Source organism: Mercenaria mercenaria, chromosome 13 (genome assembly GCF_021730395.1).
Source record: "Mercenaria mercenaria strain notata chromosome 13, MADL_Memer_1, whole genome shotgun sequence".
NCBI classification, from domain to species: Eukaryota; Metazoa; Mollusca; class Bivalvia; order Venerida; family Veneridae; genus Mercenaria; species Mercenaria mercenaria.
In genome coordinates this window covers 24,666,765-24,690,745 of record NC_069373.1, presented here as the reverse complement: position 1 = coordinate 24,690,745, position 23,981 = coordinate 24,666,765, and the positions used below count along the sequence as shown (strand labels likewise).

Here is a 23,981-nt window from a genome sequence, read left to right as displayed (position 1 = left end):
CCCAGGCCTGGGCTTGACAGATAAACATGTTGTATTTCTGCTGTCTGTGTGTTATAGAGTGGATGGCTTGCCAGATAAAAATGTTTTATTTCTGCTGTCTGTGTGTTATAGAGTGGATGACTTGACAGATAAAAATGTTGTTTTTCTGTTGTCTGTGTGTTATAGAGTGGATGACTTGACAGATAAAAATGTTGTATTTCTGCTGTCTGTGTGTTATAAAGTGGATGACTTGACAGATAAAAATGTTGTATTTCTGTTGTCTGTGTGTTATAGAGTGGATGACTTAACAGATAAAAATGTTTTTTTTCTGTTGTCTGTGTGTTAGAGTGGATGACTTGACAGATAAAAATGTTGTATTTCTGTTGTCTGTGTGTTATAGAACACATGGTTTGAGTATAGGTCACTTCACAAGCGTATCATTACACCCCTAAGATGCTGTGTGTGTGCTATAGAGCGTATGGCTTGAAAGATAAACGTGTTGTATGTTGTTTTTCTGCTGTCTGTGTGTTATAGAACGGATGGCTTGACAGGTAAAAATGCTATATTTCTGCTGGATAGCCTGTTAGATAAACTGTCTGTTTGTTATAGAATGGATAGCCAGATAGGTAGAAACTTTGTATCTCTACTGACTGTGTGTTATAGAGTAGATGGCCTGGTGGATAAATTGCCTGTTTATTTTAGAGTAGATGGCCTGATAGATAAACTGTCTGTGTGGATAGCTTGATAGATAAACTGTCAGTGTGTTATAGAGTAGATGGCCTGATAGATAAACTGTCTGTGTGTAATAGAGTGGATGGCCTGATAGATAAACTGTCAATGAGTTATAGAGTGATTAGCCAGATAGGTAGAAACTTTGTATTTCTACAGACTGTGTGTTATAGAATAGATGGCTTGATGGATAAATTGTCTGTGCCTAATAGACTAGATGGCCTGATAGATATACTGTCTGTTTGTTATAGAGTAGATGGCCTGATAGTCGCCATATGACTATCATGTGTTGGTGCGACGTTAAATCCAAAAAAAGAAAAAGAAAAACAAAAAAGAGATGGTCTGTTGGATTAACTGTCTGTGTGTAATAGAGTAGATGGCCTGATGGATAAACTGTCTGTGTGTAATAAAGTAGATGACCTGATAGATAAACTGTCTGTTTGTTATAGAGTAGATGGCCTGAGATAAATTGTCTGTGCGTAATAGAGTGGATGGCCTGATAGATAAACTGTCAATGTGTTATAGAATGGATAGCCTGATAGGTAGAAACTTTGTATCTCTGCTGACTGTGTGTTATAGAATAGGTGGCCTGATGGATAAACTGTCTGTGAGTAATAGAGTAGATGGCCTGAGATAAACTGTCTGTGTGTAATAGCGTAGATGGCCTGTTAGATAAACTGTCAATGTGTTATAGAGTGGATAGCCTGATAGGTAGAAACTTTGTATCTCTACTGACTGTTTGTTATAGAGAAGATGGCCTGAGATAAATTGTCTATGTGTAAGAGTGGATGGCCTGATAGATATACTGTCTGTTTGTTATAGAGAAGATGGCCTGAGAAAAATTGTCTGTGTGTAATAGAGTGGATGGCCTGTTAGATAAACTGTCAATGTGTTATAGAGTGGATAGCCTGATAGTTGGAAATTTTGTATCTCTACTGACTGTGTGTAATAGAGTAGATGGCCTGATGGATAAACTGACTGTGTGTAATAAAGTAGATGACCTGATAGATAAACTGTCTGTTTGTTATAGAGAAGATGGCCTGAGATAAATTGTCTGTGTGTAATAGAGTGGATTGCCTGTTAGATAAACTGTCAATGTGTTATAGAGTGGATAGCCTGATAGGTAGAAATTTTGTATCTCTACTGACTGTGTGTAATAAAGTAGATGGCCTGATAGATAAACTGTCTGTTTTTTATAGAGAAGATGGCCTGAGATAAATTGTCTGTATGAAATAGACTGGATGGCCTGTTAGATAAACTGTCAATGTGTTATAGAGTGGATAGCCTGATAGGTAGAAACTTTGTATCTCTACTGACTGTGTGTAATAGAGTAGATGGCCTGATGGATAATTTGTCTGTGTGTATAGAGTGGATAGCCTGATAGATGAAAATATAGTATCTCTACTGTCGTGTAAGAATGGATTGCTTGATAGGTAAAAAGCATATTTCTTGCGAAGTGGATGGCCTGATGGATAAATTGTTTGCTGGATGAGGTAAAGGTTGTACTTTAAGGCATACAAATGATGATAAAAGTAATTAACACTAATCTTGTTTTCTTTTACTTCAGATAACGTCATTGGTAAGCCTACATTTCCTGGGTCATGCTGTCGGAGAAGACCAAATAGAGCAGCCTAAATATAAATGCCTTGTCTCTCTGGAGTTTATCAAGGCTGTTGCTAGGTAGGAATTTATTCATTTAAAACAAGTCAGTCTAATAGCCTTTAATCTTTTAAATGGTAGAGATGGTACCTAAAAATTCCAATTGCATTTGATATTACTTTCTGTTGAAAACCTAATACCAGAGTTCCTCAATTATATAATGGCTTAACTTTCATACTTCATTTTTATGCTGAAAGGCAATATTTAATCCAAAAATTTAGTCCTACTTGGAAAAGTGAAGCCAGTGACAGATAACTCTTCTAGGACTATTTAGTAATCTGAACAAATTATGCATAGATTCGGATGTGTTTCCCAAAAATATAGTTTACTTCAAGATGTATGAATAATCATTTAAACAAAGAAGTTGAGCATTATCTTTCATTTTCAAACAAACTTATTTAAAGACATTTTTATGCCCCCACTTTAGGGGTCGCATATAGATTTGCCCTTGTCCATCCTTCCGTCCGTCCTTCCGAGAATGTTGTGTCGCATATTTGACGTAGAGTCACAAAACTTTACAGGAATGTTGGTCAGCATGTGTAGTTGTGCACCTGGGGTTTCATGTCTGGATTCATTCAATCTTGTAGGAGTTATGGCCCCTGACTTTGTAAAAATTGTTCATTTTAGTGTTGTGTCGCGCCTAGCTCCAAAAGTATTTGACGTAGAGTCACAAAACTTTACAGGAATGTTGGTCAGTATGTGTAGTTGTGCACCTGGGGTTTCGCGTCTGGATTCATTCAGTCGTGTAGGAGTTATGGCCCCTGACTTAGTAAAAAATTGGTCATTTTAATGTTTTGTCGCGCGTAGCTCCAAAAGTATTTGACCTAGAGTCACCAAAGTTTACAGGAATGTTGGTCAGCATGTGCAGTTGTGCACCTGGGGTTTCGCGTCTGGATTCATTCAGTCGTGTAGGAGTTATGGCCCCTGACTTAGTTAAAAATTTGTCATTTTAATGTTGTGTCGCGCGTAGCTCCAAAAGTATTTGACCTAGAGTCACCATGGATAGGTATCTAAAAATCTCAAGAGTGCATATATATTTATATGTACATTATATATGGTTATTTTTTGCATTTTTTTTTAAATAGCAACATATTGTTTTCCCAAAGTTGATCTGTGTCCTTTGTCATGTAGTGGGGGCATCTGTGTCCCATGGACACATTTCTAGTTTTTAGCTCGACTGTTCTTAGAATAGTAGAGCTGTTGGACTCGCCCATGCGTCTGTGTCCGCGTCTGCGTCCACGTCCCGATTTGGTTAAGTTTTTGTATGTAAGCTGGTATCTCAGCAACCACTTGTGGGAATGGATTGAAACTTCACACACTTATTCACTGTGATAAACTGACTTACATTGCACAGGTTACATAACTCTATTTTGCTTTTTTACAAAATTATGCCCCTTTTTTGACTTAGAATTTTTGGTTAAGGTTTTGTATATATAAGCTGGTATCTCAGTAACCACTTGTGGGAATGGGTTGAAACTTCACACACTTATTTACTGTGATAAACTGACTTACATTGCACAGGTTCCATAACTCTATTTTGCTTTTTTACAAAATTATGCCCCTTTTTCGACTTAGAATTGTTTGGTTAAGTTTTTGTATGTAAGCTGGTATCTCAGTAATCACTAATTGGAATGGATTGAAACTTCACACACTTGTTCACAGTCATAATCTGACATGCACAAAGCAGGTCCCATAACTTTATTTTGCTTTTTTACAAAATTATGCGCCTTTTTCAACATAGAAATTTTTGGTTAGGTTTTTGTATGTAAGCTGGTATCTCAGTATCCACTAATGGGAAAGGATTGAAACTTCACACACTTGTTCACTGTCATGATATGACCTGCAGTGCAAAGGGTCAATAACTCAACTACGCATTTTACAAAATTATGCCCCTTTTTCAACTTAGGAGTTTTGGGTTAAATTCTTATATGTAAGCTGGTATCTCAGTACCTACTAATGGGAATGGATTGAAACTTCACACACTTGTCCACTGTCATGAGCTGATAAGCACTATGCAGGTTCCATAACCCTATTTTGCTTTTTTACTAAATAATGCCCCTTTTTCGACTCGTATTAATTCAATCGACAAGGCTGTTGAATAGTTGAGCGTTGCTGTCCTCCGACAGCTCTTGTTATTTATTACTGCCGATAATTTACAGGTATGGTATGATCATAGGAAAGAAAACATTATTTGTGAGAAAAAATATAAATAGACTCTATGAATTTTACGACATCGAATCCCTCAACATTTTTACAAAATTCATTTGCCAAGAATAATCGAGGCCTCAAAATGTATGAGTTAAAAACAGAGCGATATAAAAATGTATATTCGATCTGATGGTCACACCAAAACTATACCAAAAACTGTGCCAAAAGAAGTTATTTCACTTTTTATGACACTCACCTAGTGTTTGCAAATGTACCTAATTTGCATATTGACCTGCAAATGTACCTAATTTGCATATTGACCGAGGCATGCGGAATCACATTAACCTTGCGGAATCACATTAACTTTGCGGTATCACATTAACCTTGCAGAAACTTCTGTTAATATAATTCCGATGTTCTTTAGTATAAATGAAATTGTTCCGTTAGTTAAAAAGAAAAGACAATCACCATTCCTTAGCTAATCGACCAAAACAAAGAAGCCAATGTTGCTGTCAAAAGTTCCCGTATTTAATGCACGGTGCTATGTTAAAATATTGCTAGTGTGAGATAAGCGATATGCACTTCAGTTTTGCACTTGATTTGTTGTTGTCGATGAATATGTAGCCTTAGGTACCATCTCTATAAATAGCATATAAATTGAAATTTACTATCCGAGATACTAGTGCACTGCCATTTGTAATCCCGCTCGAAAGTAGTTGAGAAATATAGCCACATATACCAGAGTATTCGTTGGTCCAAGACAAAAATAATATGTATGTATCTCTTCTGGGGACCGCGATTGGGTCGGGAAATGACGTCATCAATATGGCAACTGATCACGAAAATAATACTGCTTAATTATGTCTGACAAAATCAGTAAAATTGCTTATAATATCGGATATCATGTCATTAAACAAGCCAATGTGACATTTCAAATGTTTATACTTACACTTTCTCAGAAAAATATATTTAGTTTATTTTAAGAGTTTAATTTGTACCCCACCCACTTAATTTACAGTGCATTTATACACGCCGCTTCTGCCTCTTGATATTAATTATTTTCGACTTTTCTTGAAATATGATTATTCTCGAAAGTGACGAGAAATATAACATACAATAAGGGAACATAGGTTACCAATATCTGCTTTTGATAAGTACCTAGAAGGAAGGGAATTTAATGAAAATTCAGTACAAATCAATGTCGGTACAAGCAGTTGTCTATGCTCTAATAAGATTGTGTGCAAATTACATGTTTTGTTTGCAATTTTATCTTGATCTTTATCTTTTATTATATTCATTCAAACTGGACATCAACACTGAGTGTTTTACTTAATGCGACTTCAGTCCCGCAATAACAAAGCTATCTACTCACAGTATTATTTATTGTACCCCCCGACAACAAAGTTGTAAGGGGGGGGGGTATACTGGTTTCAGGTTGTCTGTCCGTCTGTCCGTAGACGCAATCTTGTGCGCACCATCTCTCCTTATCCCCTTGACAGAATTTAATGGAACTTCACACAAGTGATCAGTACCAACAGTAGTTGTGCATGGGGCACGTTAGGTTCTTTTAGAAAAAAAATTTGCAGAGTTATGGGACTCTGTTTTTTTGTTACTATACTATATATATTATATACTTAGACACAATCTTGTGCGCACCATCTCTCCTCATCCCCTTGACACAATTTAATGAAACTTCACACAAGTGATCAGTACCAACAGTAGTTGTGCATGGGACATGTTAGGTTCTTTTAGAAAAAAAAATTCCAGAGTTATGGGACTTTGTTTTTTGTACCCCGACAACAATTGTAAGGTATACTGGTTCAGTTGTCTGTTGTCTGCCTGTCTCTGTCCATCTGCTACAATCTTGTGCGCACCATCTCTCCTTATCCCCTTGACAGAATTTAATGAAACTTCGCACAAGTGATCAGTACCAACAGTAGTTGTGCATGGGGCATGTTAGGTTCTTTTAGAAAAAAAATTTGCAGAGCTATGGGACTTTGTTTTTTTGTTACTATACTATATACATAGACACAATCTTGTGCACACCATCTCTCCTCATCCCCTTGACACAATTTAATGAAACTTCACACAAGTGATCAGTACCAACAGTAGTTGTGCATTGGACATGTTAGGTTCTTTTAGAAAAAAAAATTCCAGAGTTATGGGACTTTGTTTTTTTGTTACTATACTATATACATAGACACAATCTTGTGTGCACCATCTCTTCTCATCCCCTTGACACAATTTAATAAAACTTCACACAAGTGATCAGTAACAACAGTAGTTGTGCATGGGGCATGTTAGGTTCTTTCAGAAAATTTTTTTTGCAGAGTTATGGGACTCTGTTTTTTTGTTAGTATACTATATACATAGACACAATCTTGTGCGCACCATCTCTCCTCATCCTCTTGACACAATTTAATGAAACTTCACACAAGTGATCAGTAACAACAGTAGTTGTGCATGGGGCATGTTAGGTTCTTTCAGCAACAAAAATTGCAGAGTTATGGGACTTTGTTTCTTGTTAACATACTATGTACATACAGTTTGCATATGCAATTTTGTGCGTGCCTAATCTACCAAACCCTTGCACACAATTTAATGAAACTTCACACAAGTGATCAGTACCAACCCTAGTTGTGCATGGTGCATGTTACATTCTTTTAGATAAATATTCTGCATAGTTATGGGACTTTGTTTTTTGTTACTATACTGTATACATACAGTCTATATATACATACAGTCCACATAATTATGCAATCTTGTGTGCGTCAAATTGCAATGTACTGTGTCAGTGCATGCGGGGGGGTACATTCATCACCTTTAATGATAGCTCTAGTTACCCCTGCATTTAAACGTTCTGAGTTTAACATGGGCTTTCCGCAATTATGTTCAGCAAATTGCAGAAGGAAGGGCATAACTGGGCAGGTTGTAATGTTGTCATAAAACAAAGCATTCATTTCATTTTCTTTCTTTCATCATTTCTTCTCTGCAGCTGATATTATTTTTCAACAGGTTCGATATGTGATATACTCTGATTCATGGTAATGCAACTTTCCAACAAAACAGCCTCTTTAAACCATAACACTGCAGCAATGCATGTATAGTTCAGAACATGATAAATACATAAACAAAGTAAAGCACTTAGTAGACAGCAAATTCAAAACGTAAAAATTAAGGAACGTAGTCCGGCAACAGCCTCCAAAAGCTGAAAGTCTTATTGACGCAAGGGAAACTAAAGGCACGTGACATGAAACACAAAAGTGATGGGGTAAATAATTATATGAAAAAAAATGTTGTCCTTTATCATTATGGAGTTATTTAGTATTATCATAATAGAATTCCGCTGGTGTTAGAGGATGTGAGGGGTATTTCACCTGTCTAAACCTTAGTCAAACAAAGTCATCTATTATTTTGAATAGTTGAATTCTATACTGTCAAGGAATCTTCTTAAAATTTTTAACTAACCATTTACGCATGTTCTCCATGCGGCTGCAGATAGCAGTACAGTACAACATTATTAAAGATCCGACGAATCAGAAATGCAGAAATATATCAAAGCCGCTCAGTATTAGTGTGCTTTAAGAACTACCTATCATGGCGTCGTCCACCTATTTCGTTAGACACGATAAAGAGTAAAGAGGAAAATGTAGCATCCAGCTCAGTAAACAAAGTACTGAAACCCAAATATGCACAGTATCTCAAAAAAAACGGGTCAGAACTGCATGTAATAAAATATTTTATCATTTTACTAAACACATTTGGGAAAATTTCCATTAAATTTGATAAATAAGTACTGTTTTGATACACCTTATAAGAGAAGTGTTTTTAAATTGCTATTAAACTTTAAAAAAAACACACACAAGTCTGAGCTGCGATAGTGACAGTTAGTAGAATATTCTTGCAGTTGATAATAGCAGTAGTTCTGCAAAAGAACATATTGATAACGTTCATTGAATTCTTGAAAGTCGCTGTTTCAAAGATGTATTGACGATTATATAAAGGTGAACAAAAATGTTTTCTTAAACATCGCGTATACCGACAGACAACATAACCTACAAAGCTGTTGTGTGACAATCCAGGTATCTAGTAACTTATCTGGGCTGATATATTTCAAAAAATTGTATGGGGAACATCCCCATCTAATGAGAAATCAATTTAAAATATGGAAATATGTCAATCCCAATAGATGTAGTATTGTAGTGTATGAATTTTTAGCTTCATTAAATAACTGCATCTCCTCGACATAAAATATATCAAGTATTCGAGCAACAACTGATTGTCTGTATTTGTAAACAGTATCAAGAATGCGTGAATTATTATTAATATAGTAATCACACCTAACTGTCTATAACGTTTCTTACTTATACGAAACAATCTGCGACAAGCTATGCAGAAGCAGTTCTCTAGGAATACTAATTATCTCTGGTAAAATTGCATTCCTTTAAAGGATATCAGTGTTGTGCAATAAAGCAGAGAGAGTTTTACAAACTGTCTCACAGGTTGACATGGAAAATAATGCTAAGTAATTTTACAAGCAGAAAATGCTTAAAACTGAAAACAAATGCACAAAAAGTGCGTTTAATTAAAGTAGTTCCTTTGTCATTCATTAGATTATTTGGTAAATAAGTATAAAGAGTAAGGAGATCGTATGAAACGACTGAACAGCAAACCTTGTCATTGTTGGATTTTGAATTTTCTAGGATTTTGCAAGATTTTATACTGTCTGCGAATGTTTTTACTAGAGTTTGCATATATTTTATTGCAGTATCTTTTCACATTGACTAAAAAAGCAGTTCCACATGAAGCTATATGATTAATTAGATAAATTAGTAGTGAAACGAGCTAAATGTAATTAGTGACCAAATCCTGTTCATTTGAAGGATTAAATGAGTAGGTTTTATTACTATCAAACTTACATAGAGTAAACTTCTGATGATTCCTTTCTGAGATGTCTTTAACTCCTTGGGGTCGAAATGCGACTAAAGGCGCTATATTTTCTACCCCTGTAGTGTCGAAATCCGACAGTACGCGCGTTATCAGGACTCCCCGGGATGGCAATTGACGAGTATAGTCGCGGCACCGAGATCATGCTGATTGCGTCACGTACTTGTTAATTTTTGATAATCCTGATAAAAGCAAAATTATTTTGCATACCGGCTATTATTTCTTAGATGTTATAATTAATAATTAGTTTCCTTTAAAATGAATGTTTGTAATATGCGGTAAAGGAAATAAAAAAAGACGAACTCCGCTGTGTTTCATTTATACTGTATTTCAAAAGATTAAAATAATGTCGGCTGCCAGAGATTTTTCTTACGCTGAAGAAAATATTCATTATCATGCTGATTTTGACGTATCAGTTCCGTCGGATGATGATTCTGACGATAAAATTTCATTATCAGAGAAATGAATGGTCGGAAAATGTTAAGTTTTAGAAAGCTGAAATATTGGTACACTTATATCGCATTAAATTCAAATGGATAAAAATAACACAGCAAAACATGTTTCATACATAAAAATGTGTGAAAATAAACGCTTTTTGTAGATTTAATAATTCTCCAAAGATGGGTCTAAATATTACAACTTAATTGTCTCAGTGCGTATCAAACAACGTTTGTGTACATGTTTAGAAATTAATTATACATCAAAATAAACCATCGATATTCACTCAAAAATGGGTGTTAATTTGGAGTAATGCTGATGTAAATACTCTGTGTTAATAATGTATTTCTATTTACTGGAATTTAATGTGTTTACATGTTAAAAAAAGTAATAAAATAGGAAATGTTCAAATATTTATTAAACACAATAGGTGTTTAAAAATGGTGAATGTTTTGAAGTGAAATTATTATTCTATTTGGATATAAGTTACGGACGAAAGTGGATATATATAAATATTTGTTCAAACTTGGAAGATTTTATAAGTATAGTTTGATTTACACCCATGTTAATAATATTTCCATGCATGATTTCAATTGACTGCATGCGAGTGTGATTATGATAAGATCAGATAATGTTCTTTGACGTCAGGTGGTAATTCTTATCTCGCCGCAGCATGTATATTATGATATCGGCCTCAGGGAGTTAACTCAGGTTTACAGGGAAGTATGTATTAACTGGATTTATCAATTTTAGCAGGAGAATCGGCACTATAAAAAGAACACGTTTTAAAGCTGTTTCTGCATTAGAAACAACATTCTCAAGATTGCACCATGTAACATATTTTTCTATTTATTTTGCGTTCTGACCACAGTATCGGGGAATTAACCTGATCTGACACACTTACACAGATAACAAGGGCTTATAGATGTATATGATCATGCTATTTGATTATGGAAGTGATAGATAATCAGACTATTTCTATTTTAATGGAACATACTGCGTCACTAAACAAAAATTTGCTCACTTAATATCGTCGTTTAGTCAGTTTCTGACATTCATGGACATTTTTTCATTTTAGCACAATAAATTCCATCTTTTTCATAAAAAAAGTGTTTTATCTGCTAGAATTTAACATTACCTTCACTAAATATATTATTTTTACAATTATAACATAGTTTTCAAGGTCGTTGTCACCTGTAACTAATCAGCAGTCAGAAATTATCTGCCTTTCTTATTTTGGCTTTAGCCACCATATTTATGACGTCATAACTTTTTCCAGTCGCGTGCCCGGAAAGAGATACATGGGAAATTACGATAACTCACCTCAATCTACAATGTGGTATAGGTCTCTATATTTCTCAATATTTTTCTCACGGCGACCCATATCCCCACAAATTTCCGTGTACTATACATTACTGCTAGCTGAAATAAATGAGTGTATTAGCTCACCTACGCATGGGGTGCTCAAGGTTCTATTGGGATTACTAACTGTATTAGCTCACCTACGCATGAGGCTCAAGGTTCTATTGGGATTACTAACTGTATTAGCTCACCTACGTATGAGGTGCTCAAGGTTCTATTGGGATTACTAACTGTATTAGCTCACCTACGTATGAGGTGCTCAAGGTTCTATTGGGATTACTAACTGTATTAGCCCACCTACGCATGAGGTGCTCAAGGTTCTATTGGGATTACTAACTGTATTAGCTCACCTACGTATGAGGTGCTCAAGGTTCTATTGGGATTACTAACTGTATTAGCTCACCTACGTATGAGGTGCTCAAGGTTCTATTGGGATTACTAACTGTATTAGCTCACCTACGCATGAGGTGCTCAAGGTTCTATTGGGATTACTAACTGTATTAGCTCACCTACGTATGAGGTGCTCAAGGTTCTATTAGGATTACTAACTGTATTAGCTCACCTACGCATGAGGTGCTCAAGGTTCTATTGGGATTACTAACTGTATTAGCTCACCTACGCATGAGGTGCTCAAGGTTCTATTGGGATTACTAACTGTATTAGCTCACCTACGCATGAGGTGCTCAAGGTTCTATTGGGATTACTAACTGTATTAGCTCACCTACGCATGAGGTGCTCAAGGTCCTATTGGGATTACTAACTGTATTAGCTCACCTACGCATGAGGTGCTCAAGGTTCTATTGGGATTACTAACTGTATTAGCCCACCTACGCATGAGGTGCTCAAGGTTCTATTGGGATTACTAACTGTTTTAGCTCACCTACGCATGAGGCTCAAGGTTCTATTGGGATTACTAACTGTATTAGCTCACCTACGCATGAGGTGCTCAAGGTTCTATTGGGATTACTAACTGTATTAGCACACCTACGCATGAGGTGCTCAAGGTTCTATTGGGATTACTAACTGTTTTAGCTCACCTACGCATGAGGCTCAAGGTTCTGTTGGGATTACTAACTATATTAGCTTATCTACGCATGAGGCTCAAGGTTCTATTGGGATTACTAACTGTATTAGCTCACCTACGTATGAGGTGCTCAAGGTTCTATTGGGATTACTAACTGTATTAGCTCACCTACGCATGAGGTGCTCAAGGTTCTATTGGGATTACTTACTGTGTTAGCTCACCTACGCATGAGGTGCTCAAGGTTCTATTGGGATTACTAACTATATTAGCTCACCTACGTATAAAGGTGCTCAAGGTTCTATTGGGATTACTAACTTTCCTTTGCCTGTTATCAGTCCATAGTTGTCTAATATCTGTTTGCTTTTAACATTTTCTCTCAAACCATGTTGTGTAAATTAATGAAAAATTGCGATAACTAACTATCATTTGCCCAAGCTAAAAAAAAAAAATATGTTTAAACCTTCTCTTGCACCACTTCAAGCGGTTTGATGGATCAACACCAAAACTTAGTCTGTAGCATCCGTGTAGGATCATCTTAAATTTTTTCAAATGGTTCGACTTTATAGATTTTTAGGGGCTGTCATAAGTAAAGAAAGAAAAGTGTTTAAATGACTTCACATAAATAACTCTAAGGATCATCATCAAACTTGGTATATAGCATCCTAGTAAGATTCTTTTAATTTTTGTTCAGATGATTTGGCTTGACTGATTTAGGGACCTCCAGAGTGAAAAATAGGAAAACCTTTAAACAATGGACTTCTTCAGGTGAGCAACTTAGGCCTATTTGAGAGTTATGGCCCTTGACTTGGTAAAAGAGATGCGTAAAGGGCTTATAAGTTTGTGTCGCTCATATCTCAAAAAGAATTTGTCTTAGCGATATGAAACCATATGGTAATACTATTCAGCATGTGAACTGTGCATCTGAGGATTTCTTTGAGATTTCAATTTACAAGAGCAGAGATATTGTCCTTAACAAAAAAAGTATTTAGGGCTAAAAGTTTGTGTCTGTTTTATTATTGGGCAGAATTCCACCAAACTTTACAGGAGTTATCAGTGCCAAGCCTCATTGTGCAAATTATCGTCATGTTATGGTACATTCATTTTCATTTGAGTTATGGCTCTTGATTTGTTGTATTTTGCCTTGTCAGGGCAACTGCTGTAATACGACCAGGAAAAATTACACCAAACTTCACAAAAGCTGTCATTGCCAAGCCGAGTTGTGTATGTCATTGGCATGGCCCAGTTTGATGTTTTTCAACATAGTTATGGCCCTTGATTCATCAAATTTTATGATGTTTTAGCCACAAATTGCTGGGGGTAAGGTAAAATTGGTTTTAACTGTTCTTAAAAAAGGGTAGCTCAAAAGTGCTACAGAGCTTATGTTTATTGTTTCTCAAAGCAACAGCAAATAAATAAATAAATAAAATAAATTTACCTTTCACAGATTTTCACCAAACTTTACAAGAGTGATCAGTGCAAATTTTTATTATGCATATCATTGGCATGTTCCACTTAAGTGATTTTTCTGGGGAGTCAAATTTTATGATGATTTGGAAACTTGCAAGCCTAGCTATACATATCATTGGCATGTTCCAATTCAGTGATTTTCAGCCCTTGATTTGTCATATTTTACAGTGTTTACACTAGTTGCTGTATACAATTTGGCTGAATTTCAGGAGTGATTAATGTGAAACATAGTTGTGCATATTATAGTCATATTTTGATTAAACAATTTTCAACAGTCATGACCCTTGATTTGTCAAATTTGTTGATCTGTGCTACTTCCCCTATGCCACTGCCAAGCCTAGTTGTGTATATAATTGTACTATTACAGTTCAGTGATTTTCCCTGGAGTTACGGGCCTTAATTTATAGCATTTTACAATATCTCCATTGTCAGGGCTCTGGAAATTTTGATAACTCAATCGGTTCAAAACGAAAATCCTGACATCGGCGCTACCCCACCCACCGCATTCCCAATATTACATATTTTGTAAAACGTGATAGGGTAAAGAAATAAGCATGTCATGCATTAAAACTGAGTTACCAGTCACCGCACGTTACCATACAATGAAGACAGTTATTCAGTGTTATGTGTGATCGTTACTTTGTTTAAATTTCGGTGTTTTTCCGAGATAATACGAGGCATTGACACCGTGTGCGTAACTAGTCTAAAAGCCAACGCACGTGACTTCGATACGGTATACACGGCAGATACTTTGTGATGTTTCCTCATTCTTTGACGGAATTCTATAAAATACAATGCGTCAAAGTGAGTTACACGACACATATTCTCTGCTAAACAGCCTCAGTATTTAAAGAATACTCTGCCGCGGACCGAATGTGTACGTTATTTGAACGAATTTCCCGCATGTATAGTACCAAAACGTCACGCGGGTTGTACTTCAATAAGCAACTACATTTTATAAAGTTATATGTTCTCTTCTGATGTAAACAAAATTTCATTTTGAAACGTTTTTTAAAAGACCAATTTGATAAACAGTGCCACTCCGGTTTTCTTTATCATTCGTGGTTGCCCGTCCTTTTTTTTCTTTTTTGTACAGTCGGGTTGCAAAGACGATTTTCTGCATTTGTTTCAACTGGAGCCCCAACAAATGAATCATGTAATTTTTTCAAATCAAGTAATTATAAAAATTATTTTTTATTGGTTTTCCGTGTGATGTCTTATTAAATCAAAGACCTATAATATAGCTCTTTGATTAAATGCAGCGACCATTTGTTTGTTACCGTGATCAAACATAGCCTTTTGAAATAAATCATCCATCGGATTCTAAATAAAAGAAGTGGATCCCCGTCGAAATGATTTGGATCCAGTCAGAAACGTTAGGAAACCAGTCAAAAATGTTTAATACACCGCAGTTGGCTGTCTGCAAACATTAAAGGATGTGCCGCGCGAGCACTGATTGCATCACGCGCTAATTACAGACCGATTATCAAAGTGACAATCAGACCGATTGACACGTTTATTGATTATCTGAAGGTGCGACCAACAATTTCCAATTTTGGCAGGTGATCGTGTATTGAGATATCAGACCGAAATTTACTTGACTGTAGCATCATTATAAGGTCTTCTTCCAAGTCTTGTTCAAATGAAGGCACTCGGGGGCCCGTTTGAGGGGCCACTAGAGCCAAAACTAGAAATACCTTTAAACGACTTGTTCTCATGAACCGCTTGAAGGATTTTCATCAAACTTAGCATCATTATAAGGCCCTTTCCCAAATTTGTTCAAATGGGGACACTTGGCCCCTTTAAGGGGCTACTAGAGCCAAAATTAGAAACATCTTAAAATGACTTCTTCTCATGAACCACTGGAAGGATCTTCATCAAATTTGGGTTGTGGCATCATTATCCATAATTTGTTCAAATGGGGGCACTTGGCCGCCACTAGAACTAAAAATAGAAATGCCTTCAAAAGACTTCTACTCGCAAACAGCTTGATGGATCTTCATCAAACTTGATTTGTATCATTGTTATAAGGCCCTTTATCAAAAAGTTTCAAATGGGGACACTTGGCACCTTTTAGGGGCTGCTAGAGCTAAAACTAGAAATACTTTTCAAAGTATGAGCTGTATTTTGTAATGCTTTTTGTGTCTTGATGTAAACTGTTCAAAATATATGTCTATATGTAATAATTGTCAATAAACGGGCTGTCGTTTAAGCAGTTCCAAAAAAAAAAAAAGAAATACTTTTCAACAACTTATTCTAATGAATGGCTAGATGGATTTTCATCAGACTTGGTATGTAGGATCATTATTGGGTCCTCTCTCAAATTTGTTCAAATGGGGGCAGTTGGCACCTTTTAGGGGTTGCTAGGGCTAAAAGTAAAAATACAGTCTAACCTGTCTTAAGCAGCCAGCCAGGGGAAACAGACAACTTGGCCGCTTAAGCCAGGTGACCACTGATCGGAGGGGCAGCCAGTATATATATATTTTAGACTTCTGACCAGTGTTCAATCATGACTTTAGCCTTTAGGCCCATTTCTTTTCTGTTTTACGAGCTAATTATTTTACCAGGATATCAAGCATTTGCCTTCGCAATACAAATGGTCTTCTTAGCAATCAACAACTCCGGCGTGTGGTTTACAACAAAAATAATTTTCCAACTTGTTTACGTTTTTCGCCATTTTGGTAAAGGGAAGCTACTCTCAGCGCTTACTGTCTATGCTAAAATCTAAGATTGCCATTACGTTTCATAAATAATCGAGTTGTTTATATTTCTTTCAAACAAAATTATTTTCATATAAACTTACCAGTGTTTTGATGAAAAAAAAAAAATCACAAATATTATGATACTAATTAAAGATTGAGTATTATCTTTAACCGAGATCAAACTGTGAACAACAAAATTGACACGAGGTGACATGCTAATTGCCAATAATTACTGGCCATTTGATCGTAACAAAAAGAGGATCACACCTTTGGTTATCAGTTTGAATTGAGAAGCTCATGTCATTTTTGTTATCCCCCGACGAAAGTCGGAGGGATATAGTTTTGGCGTTGTCCGTCCTTCCGTCCGTCTTTCCGTCCGTCCGAGCTCACATTTGCATACTAAGTTGGCTATAGGAACAATAGGTAACTGTACTTTTTCTTTGTCATTCATTCCGTAAGGCTTTTATGTGGCTATTTTTCTCTTACGTGGCTAAAAGAACAATAGAGAGAACAAAAGAGTAGCCACATAAGTATCCATATGTAGGACCGTCAGTCCGTCCGGAGCCATATCTAGGAAATGGTTGGGAATATTTATTTAAAACTTCATATACGTGTTCACCACTACGAGTTCTTGCGGCCCGTCAAGTTTCAGTCAGATTGCCCAAGTAACACGAGTTATGGCCCTTAGAAGTTTCTAGTATTAACTATATAGGGTACTATAAATATGGCAATTTCTGCATCATAACTTTTGATATATTTGACCTAGAACTATGAAACTTAAACAGAATTTAGATCACCATAATGTGGTTGTGTACAAACAATTTCATTTGGATTTATTGTAAATTAAGAGTTATTGCCCTTTAATTGTATAAAAATCCACATATTTGTACATATCAAACTTACCATTTGGTAGAATTTCATTAAATTTCTTTCATTCTTTTCCTTGATCACACCCCTCCCCCCTCCCCCCCCACCCCCACCCAAAATTTTTTTTTTTTTTTTTAAATTCAATATTTTACATTTTTTCAGACAAACTTCATAAACATGTTCACCATGAGGTTATAGGGCCCATCAAGTTTCAGACAGATTACCCAAGTAACACCAGAGTTATGGCCCTTAGAAGTTTCTAGTGTTAACTATATAGGGTACTATAGATCTATAGATATGGCAATTTCTGCATCATAACTTTTGATATATTTGACCTTGAACTATGAAACTTTAACAGAATTTAGAGCACTATAATGTGGTTGTGCACACACAATTTTGTATGGATTTCTTTTGTAACTTCAGAGTTATTGCCCTTTAATTGTCTAAAAATCCACATATTTGTACATAACAACTTGCCATTTGGCAGAATTTCATTAAATTTCTTTCATTCTTTTCTGTGAACATTTATTATAAACATGTGAAGTTGCACACCCACACCTGGTCACCCACTTGCCTTGGTCACACCCCTTCCCCCTCCCAACCCCACTTCCCCCACAAAAAACAATAATCAATTTTTTTTCATTTCTTATTTTAGATTTTTTTCAAACCTTCCATGATTATTTATCAACATGCAAGTTCCCCCACCTCACTCCTGACCATACAGTCATGCCCACCACTGATCATGCATCCTCTGCCAGCCCCCCCCCCCCCCCCCCCCCCCCCCCCCACTTCACTCTTTTACACTTTTTTTTTCATTTTTAATTTTCCATCAATATTTATAATCAACATGTGAAATTTTGTTTCCTCTCCCATTCCCCGCACCCCCACCCCCTAAAAAAATAAATAGATACATGTTGAGTTGTGACTGCACAAACCTAAATGCCCTCAGCCATGTTCAAGATATCTTACCTGTGTTCTCTTAAGGACATCTGTTCGTTTAAGTTGAAATGTACATGTTAATCAGCAACACCTGGTGCCAAACCACTCAAAGACAATATTTCGTTCCAGTTAAACTTCAAGCTCACATTTCAATTAACTGCATTTAATTTTAAAAGCTAAGCTTATTACAATAAGCATATCCCATTCAAAATAAATTCTTGAGTCAGGATCAAAGTAACATACATTTATTATGTACTCTTTTATTAAACATTTGTTTTCTATTAAATTGATTTTGACTAGTGAAATTATTTGCTTCTTATTAACATCCTTAACTTTTTGACGGATATATTTTTTTGCCATTCCTCACCACAAACCCTTTCGGCGGGGGATACCAATTCATCGAATTTGCTTGTTGTTTTTGTGGTGAAGTCACGCGAAACTTAGCAATCACGTGTTTCTCAAAAATTGGGTATCTTCGGCGATTCTCACCAAAGAATTGGTTTTGGAAGAAACAGGGCCGATGAAAGGGGTCAAATACGGCAGTCGGGAAACAATCCTAGTGGCCGCTGAACGCGGATGGGAGCTGACTGCTGAATAAAGAGCTGATAAAGTGTAGACCATTTGGCCTACAATATATACAATGTTAAAATGTCGGGAGAGTATTCTTGCTTACCAAGCAGGGAAAGTATACATTTGTCAGAGCACGCGCCGGTGATAGATATTCCTGTCTTTCCCTAGGGAAAAACCTTGTCTAAGATAGCGTGCACTTAAGTGAGGTCACATAATGCCAGGAAATACTCAAATCTATTTGTCACCACGATCTATTTTGATCGTGATAGGCAAGAAAAATGGTCTAACATGTCTGCCTGTGTAAGACACCTTTTTTTCCCAACCCTCGGGACAGATTGGATAAAAATCTCACTAACGCTCGGTTTTTCATTCACACTGTCCCTTACGTAGGCAGGCATGCAAGATCCTTTTCTGGACAATAGGCCGCTGCACCATATTGGCCGCAGCCGTATATTTTAACTATATCAGAAATAAAATTTAACGTATAAGCCGCTCCAGCATATTGGCCGCGGCCTATACACCACTATGCGGCAAACACGACTATGTCTTATAAAGACTTTCCTTTATAAATAGTCATTGAAATCGGTTGTATATACAGGTAATCACACTTGTTAATCCATCAAATGCATTGAACTGTTAAGTCCGAATGTAAGTTTCTTGAGCTGTTTTCAAAGGCCCTCTCGGCAAAATTGTCCATTCTGTACATTTTACATGATTCAATTGGCTTTCAAAATGCAAGTGAAAAATCAAAACTGTTGCATAGGCTGCATGAAAGGCCTATTTAAAAAAAAAATTGACGTATAGGCCACTTCGATGCATAGGCCACACCCCTCAAAATTTCACTTTTTTAAACGTATAGCCCACGGCCTATTGTCCGGAAAATACGGTACAAACATATTGACACTGTGGTATTTCTTACTGTTTTGTTTTTTTTTGTTATTTTCAGGACTGTGAATTTTGATGTGCTGAGATATTTGTATGATTTTGTGTAGAAGGAATAGACATCCATATTACATTTGTGTTCAGAGTTACAGTACAACAGTCAGCAAACATTCAGTCAGGATTAAAACATGACATTCAACCCAGATTAGTGTGGGACATTTAATTAAGATTATTTAAAACATTCAGCAATGAATAGTGTGTGACATTCAGGCTAAATGTAAGACATTTAGTCAAGGTTACTCTATGAAATTCAGCTCATACTAAATTAAGACACTTAGGGAGCAGTTCAGTCAAGCTGATTTAAGACATTTTGTAGAGATGGTACCTAAAAAATTCAAATTCATCTTTACAGATTTTTATGCTCCCCAAAGAGGGGGGAGCGTTTAGTCGCCAAAAAGCTTGTCTGGAACTATGAAAGGGATTGACTTGATACTTCACATATTGATAGAGGTCAGTGAGAGGAAGTGCAATGTCAAAGAACTATAACTCTAGCTCATCCCATTTTTATAGCTCCACTTTTTGTTCGTGCGGCATAACCTTGGTAAAAGCTCTTTGCATCAAGTACATAAAGCTTCAATTAAATTGGAATATAGCACTTTGAAACCCTTTTATTATTACATTTTTTAGTATTTACCAAACCTCACATAGGACACAAGGTCATTAAACTCTGAATATTTATGAGTTAAATGCCCCCCTTTTACTTAGAAATTCCCTGGTTTAATTTTACTGCTAATTATATCTCCGTTGTAACTAATGGATTTAATTAAACTTCAATGTGTCACATATCATTAAAAAAACTAGTTTTATATGCTGGCAAGTCCCTATATGCCCTCTTTTCAATTTTCCAAATTGATGCCCCTGTTTGTATTAGAAATAGTTTGATTCAAACTTTAGCGTGCAATACCTACATGTATTTCTACAAGGCAATAGATTTGAAAGTTTCTGAATTTGTTCTTTTATACTTTAATGTTTTAACTTAACCAACCATCCCCTGGTCAATAACCCAGTAACTAGCTCTGATGTGTATTTTATCCAAATCGAAATAGCAACCCGTTTTACACTTGAAAATTTTGGTTAAAACTTTTCCAGAGCATTATTCTCCAAAACTATATGCAGATATTTATCCAAACTTTAAGTTCTTGGGTATAAACATAGTTGCAGTGACTAAGTACCATAAAACTATGACCTTTTTTCCCAAATTAGCCCCCCTTTGGTACTTAGTAGCATCCTGGTTATAGTTTTGCGATGAAATGATACTAATGCAGCAATTACTAAAAATGGCATAAAAGATAGAAACTTATTTTTTCTTTTATCTAGAACAATTGACAACCTACTGTAAGTTTCCAAATCTGGCATTATTTTGGGCAAATTATGCCCCCTTTTGGACTTTGAAAATTCTGGTTAAAAGTTTTACATGCGAGTTTCTATCTCTAAAACTAATGCAGATATTGAATTGAAACTTCACATGTGCCTTAGGGGTGATAAAACTAGTTGATAGCAGCAAGTCCCATAACTGATATGCATTTTGGTCAAATTATTCCCCCTTTTGAACTTAAAACTCTTTTGATATTTAACCTTTTTAGGTAATATTTTCCTGCCTCTGGGACAATATTTCGAATAGTCGAGCTTGGCTGTCTTACGGACAGCTCTTGTTGAATTATCTCCCCTTATGTGAAAAAGTTTGTGCAGAGCATAATTTGAAAACTGTAACAAGGGCCATAACTCTTGCATCAGTATTTCATGAATTATGTGTCCTTTTTACTTAGAATTTCAGGTTAATTATAGTGCACTTTTACTATACCTTTGTCATTACTTAATGAATTTGATTAGTTTTTCCAGATCATCCTCATCATATGACACAAGGTCAGTAACTCTGGTGCAAATATTTTATGAGTTAAATCCCCTTTTTACTTAGAATTTCAGTTTAATTTTTATGCTTTTTATATCTCTGTTGTTACTACATGGATTTAATTAAACTTGAAATGGTTGTTCCACATCATCATTCACATCATATAACATAAGTTTGATAATGCTGGCACCAGTCTGTTCTGAGTTATGCCCTCTTTTTACCAATAGAATTTCCAGTTCAAGTTGCGATGCACTTTTTCTGTGTCTCCAGTATTACTAAATAGGTTTGATTCAAACTTAAAATAGCTGTTCTGAAATAGCCACATGATACGACACATGGTGCAATACATTTGCAGAAGTTTTCCATGAATTATGTTCCTTTTATACTGATTTAATGTTCTGAGACTTAAGCTATTGTCCAATATCTTCATCCACTTTTGAGTCATTGAACACTCCAGTGACAGCTTCAGCTTCCTCAGATGTGCTCAATTTCACTATCCAACATCGAAATAGTCAAGCGCACTGTTGCCTGTGACAGCTCTTGTTAAATTACCTCCCTTTGTGTTAAAAACTTTGTCCAGAGCATCTCTCCTTAACTATAGGAGATACTTTCTCCAAACTTTAAATTCTTGTAGAACACATTGAGGGGGAGTGCAGTGACTAAGAACCATAAATCTATATGACCCTGTTTTTCAATTGCCACCCTCTTTGGATATTTGCTTAGGGTAGCATCCATTGGTTTTACTGATTGCCTTGTTTTCAGAGTGAAATGATAGCTAAGTGCACCAATTCACTAAATATATTTATGGTTTTCCTCCTCTCCATATAAAAATAGAAATATTTGATATTTAAAAAATGACCTTCTCAGAATATCTGAAGCAAAATGGACAACTCTTGTACTGAGAGTTTTTCAATGATTTTGGGATTTCCCCAAATATAGTCCTATATCAAAAGCTGCCACAGCTTAATAAATTCAATAGAGTATTGTGTAAGCATAGTCTACGCTCAACACTTTCAATGCTTTTTCAGCATTTATTAGCCCCATGTGGTTCTTTGACGATCTTAGTATGAAAAGAATTGGAACCACTGCCTTACCCTTGCATGATCATAAGAGGTGACTAATAGGGTCTTAACACTTGGTTTTGCTGTAACTCTGTGATTCCAGCAGGTATGCAGATTTTGATTCCATACCTCATGTTTTTATTTCGATGTAAATGAGATGTGGAACCAAAATCTGTACTCCTGTTTGGCGCCATATAACCTATACTGTGTTGGTGCGTCGTAAAACCCAAATAAATAAATAAATAAATCAGCATTTATTCGTTTTTTCACAGAAAGCAATGATCGTGTTAAGCTATAGTTCCATCTAGAGATTTATTAGTCCCCTACTGGTTGAAAACCAGTTTTGGGGACTATAGGAATGCTCTTTTCCGTCATTCCGTCTTTCCGTCATTCTGTCTTTCCGGCATTCCGTCCGTCCGCAATTTCGTGTCCGGTCCATAACTCTGTCATCCATGAAGGGATTTTAATATTACTTGGCACAAATGTTCCCCATGATGAGACGACGTGTCATGCGCAAAACCCGGACCCCTAGGTCAAAGGTCAAGGTCACAATAGGAGGTCAAAGGTCAACAGGGCTTTTTTCCTGTCCGGTCCATAACTCTCCCATCCTTGAAGGGATTTTAGTATTACTTGGCACAAATGTTCCCCATGATGAGATGATGTGTCATGCGCAAATCCCGGAACCCTAGCTCAAAGGTCAAGGTCACAATTGGAGGTCAAAGGTCAACAGGGCTTTTTTCCTGTCCGGCCCTTAACTCTCCCATCCATGAAGAGATTTTAATATTACTTGGCACAAATGTTCCCCATGAGGAGACGACGTGTCATGCGCAAAACCTGGACCCCTAGCTTAAAGGTCAAGGTCACAATTGGAGGTCAAAGGTCAACAAGGCTTTTTTCCTGTCCGGTCCATAACTCTCCCATCTATGAAGGGATTTTAATATTACTTGGCACAAATGTACCTCATAATAAGACGATGTGTCATGCACAACTTTCAGACCCCTAGCTCAAAGGTCAAGGTCACAATTGGGGGTCAAAGGTCAACAGAGTTTTTTTCCTGTCCCGTCCATAACTCTGCCATCCATGAAGGGATTTTAATATTACTTGGCACAAATGTTTCCCATGATGAGACGACGTGTCATGCGCAACACCCAGTACCCTAGCTTAAAGGTCAAGGTCACACTTTGAGATCAAAGGTCAAGAGGATTTTTTTCCTGTCCGGTCTATAACTTTGTCATGCAAAGCAGGATTTAGATATCAGTTGGCACAAATATTCCCCTGGATGAGACAACATGTCATGC

The 23,981-nt window shown here is 36.3% G+C and overlaps 1 protein-coding gene across 3 annotated transcripts in view; it reads left to right on the top strand.

Annotated features, from left to right (window-relative positions):
• Nucleotides 1-23,981, top strand: part of LOC123529321 (origin recognition complex subunit 5-like) — a 331,040-nt gene that overhangs the window by 279,460 nt on the left and 27,599 nt on the right. For 2 of the 3 annotated variants that reach the window (XM_045309605.2, XM_045309606.2), the window contains exon 12: nucleotides 2,276-2,388. In XM_045309605.2, the coding sequence (XP_045165540.2) occupies nucleotides 2,276-2,388 (113 nt within the window). Of the gene's footprint in view, nucleotides 1-2,275; nucleotides 2,389-19,777; nucleotides 20,274-23,981 lie in introns of those variants that run through there. The other variant, XM_053521347.1, reaches the window with a different exon arrangement.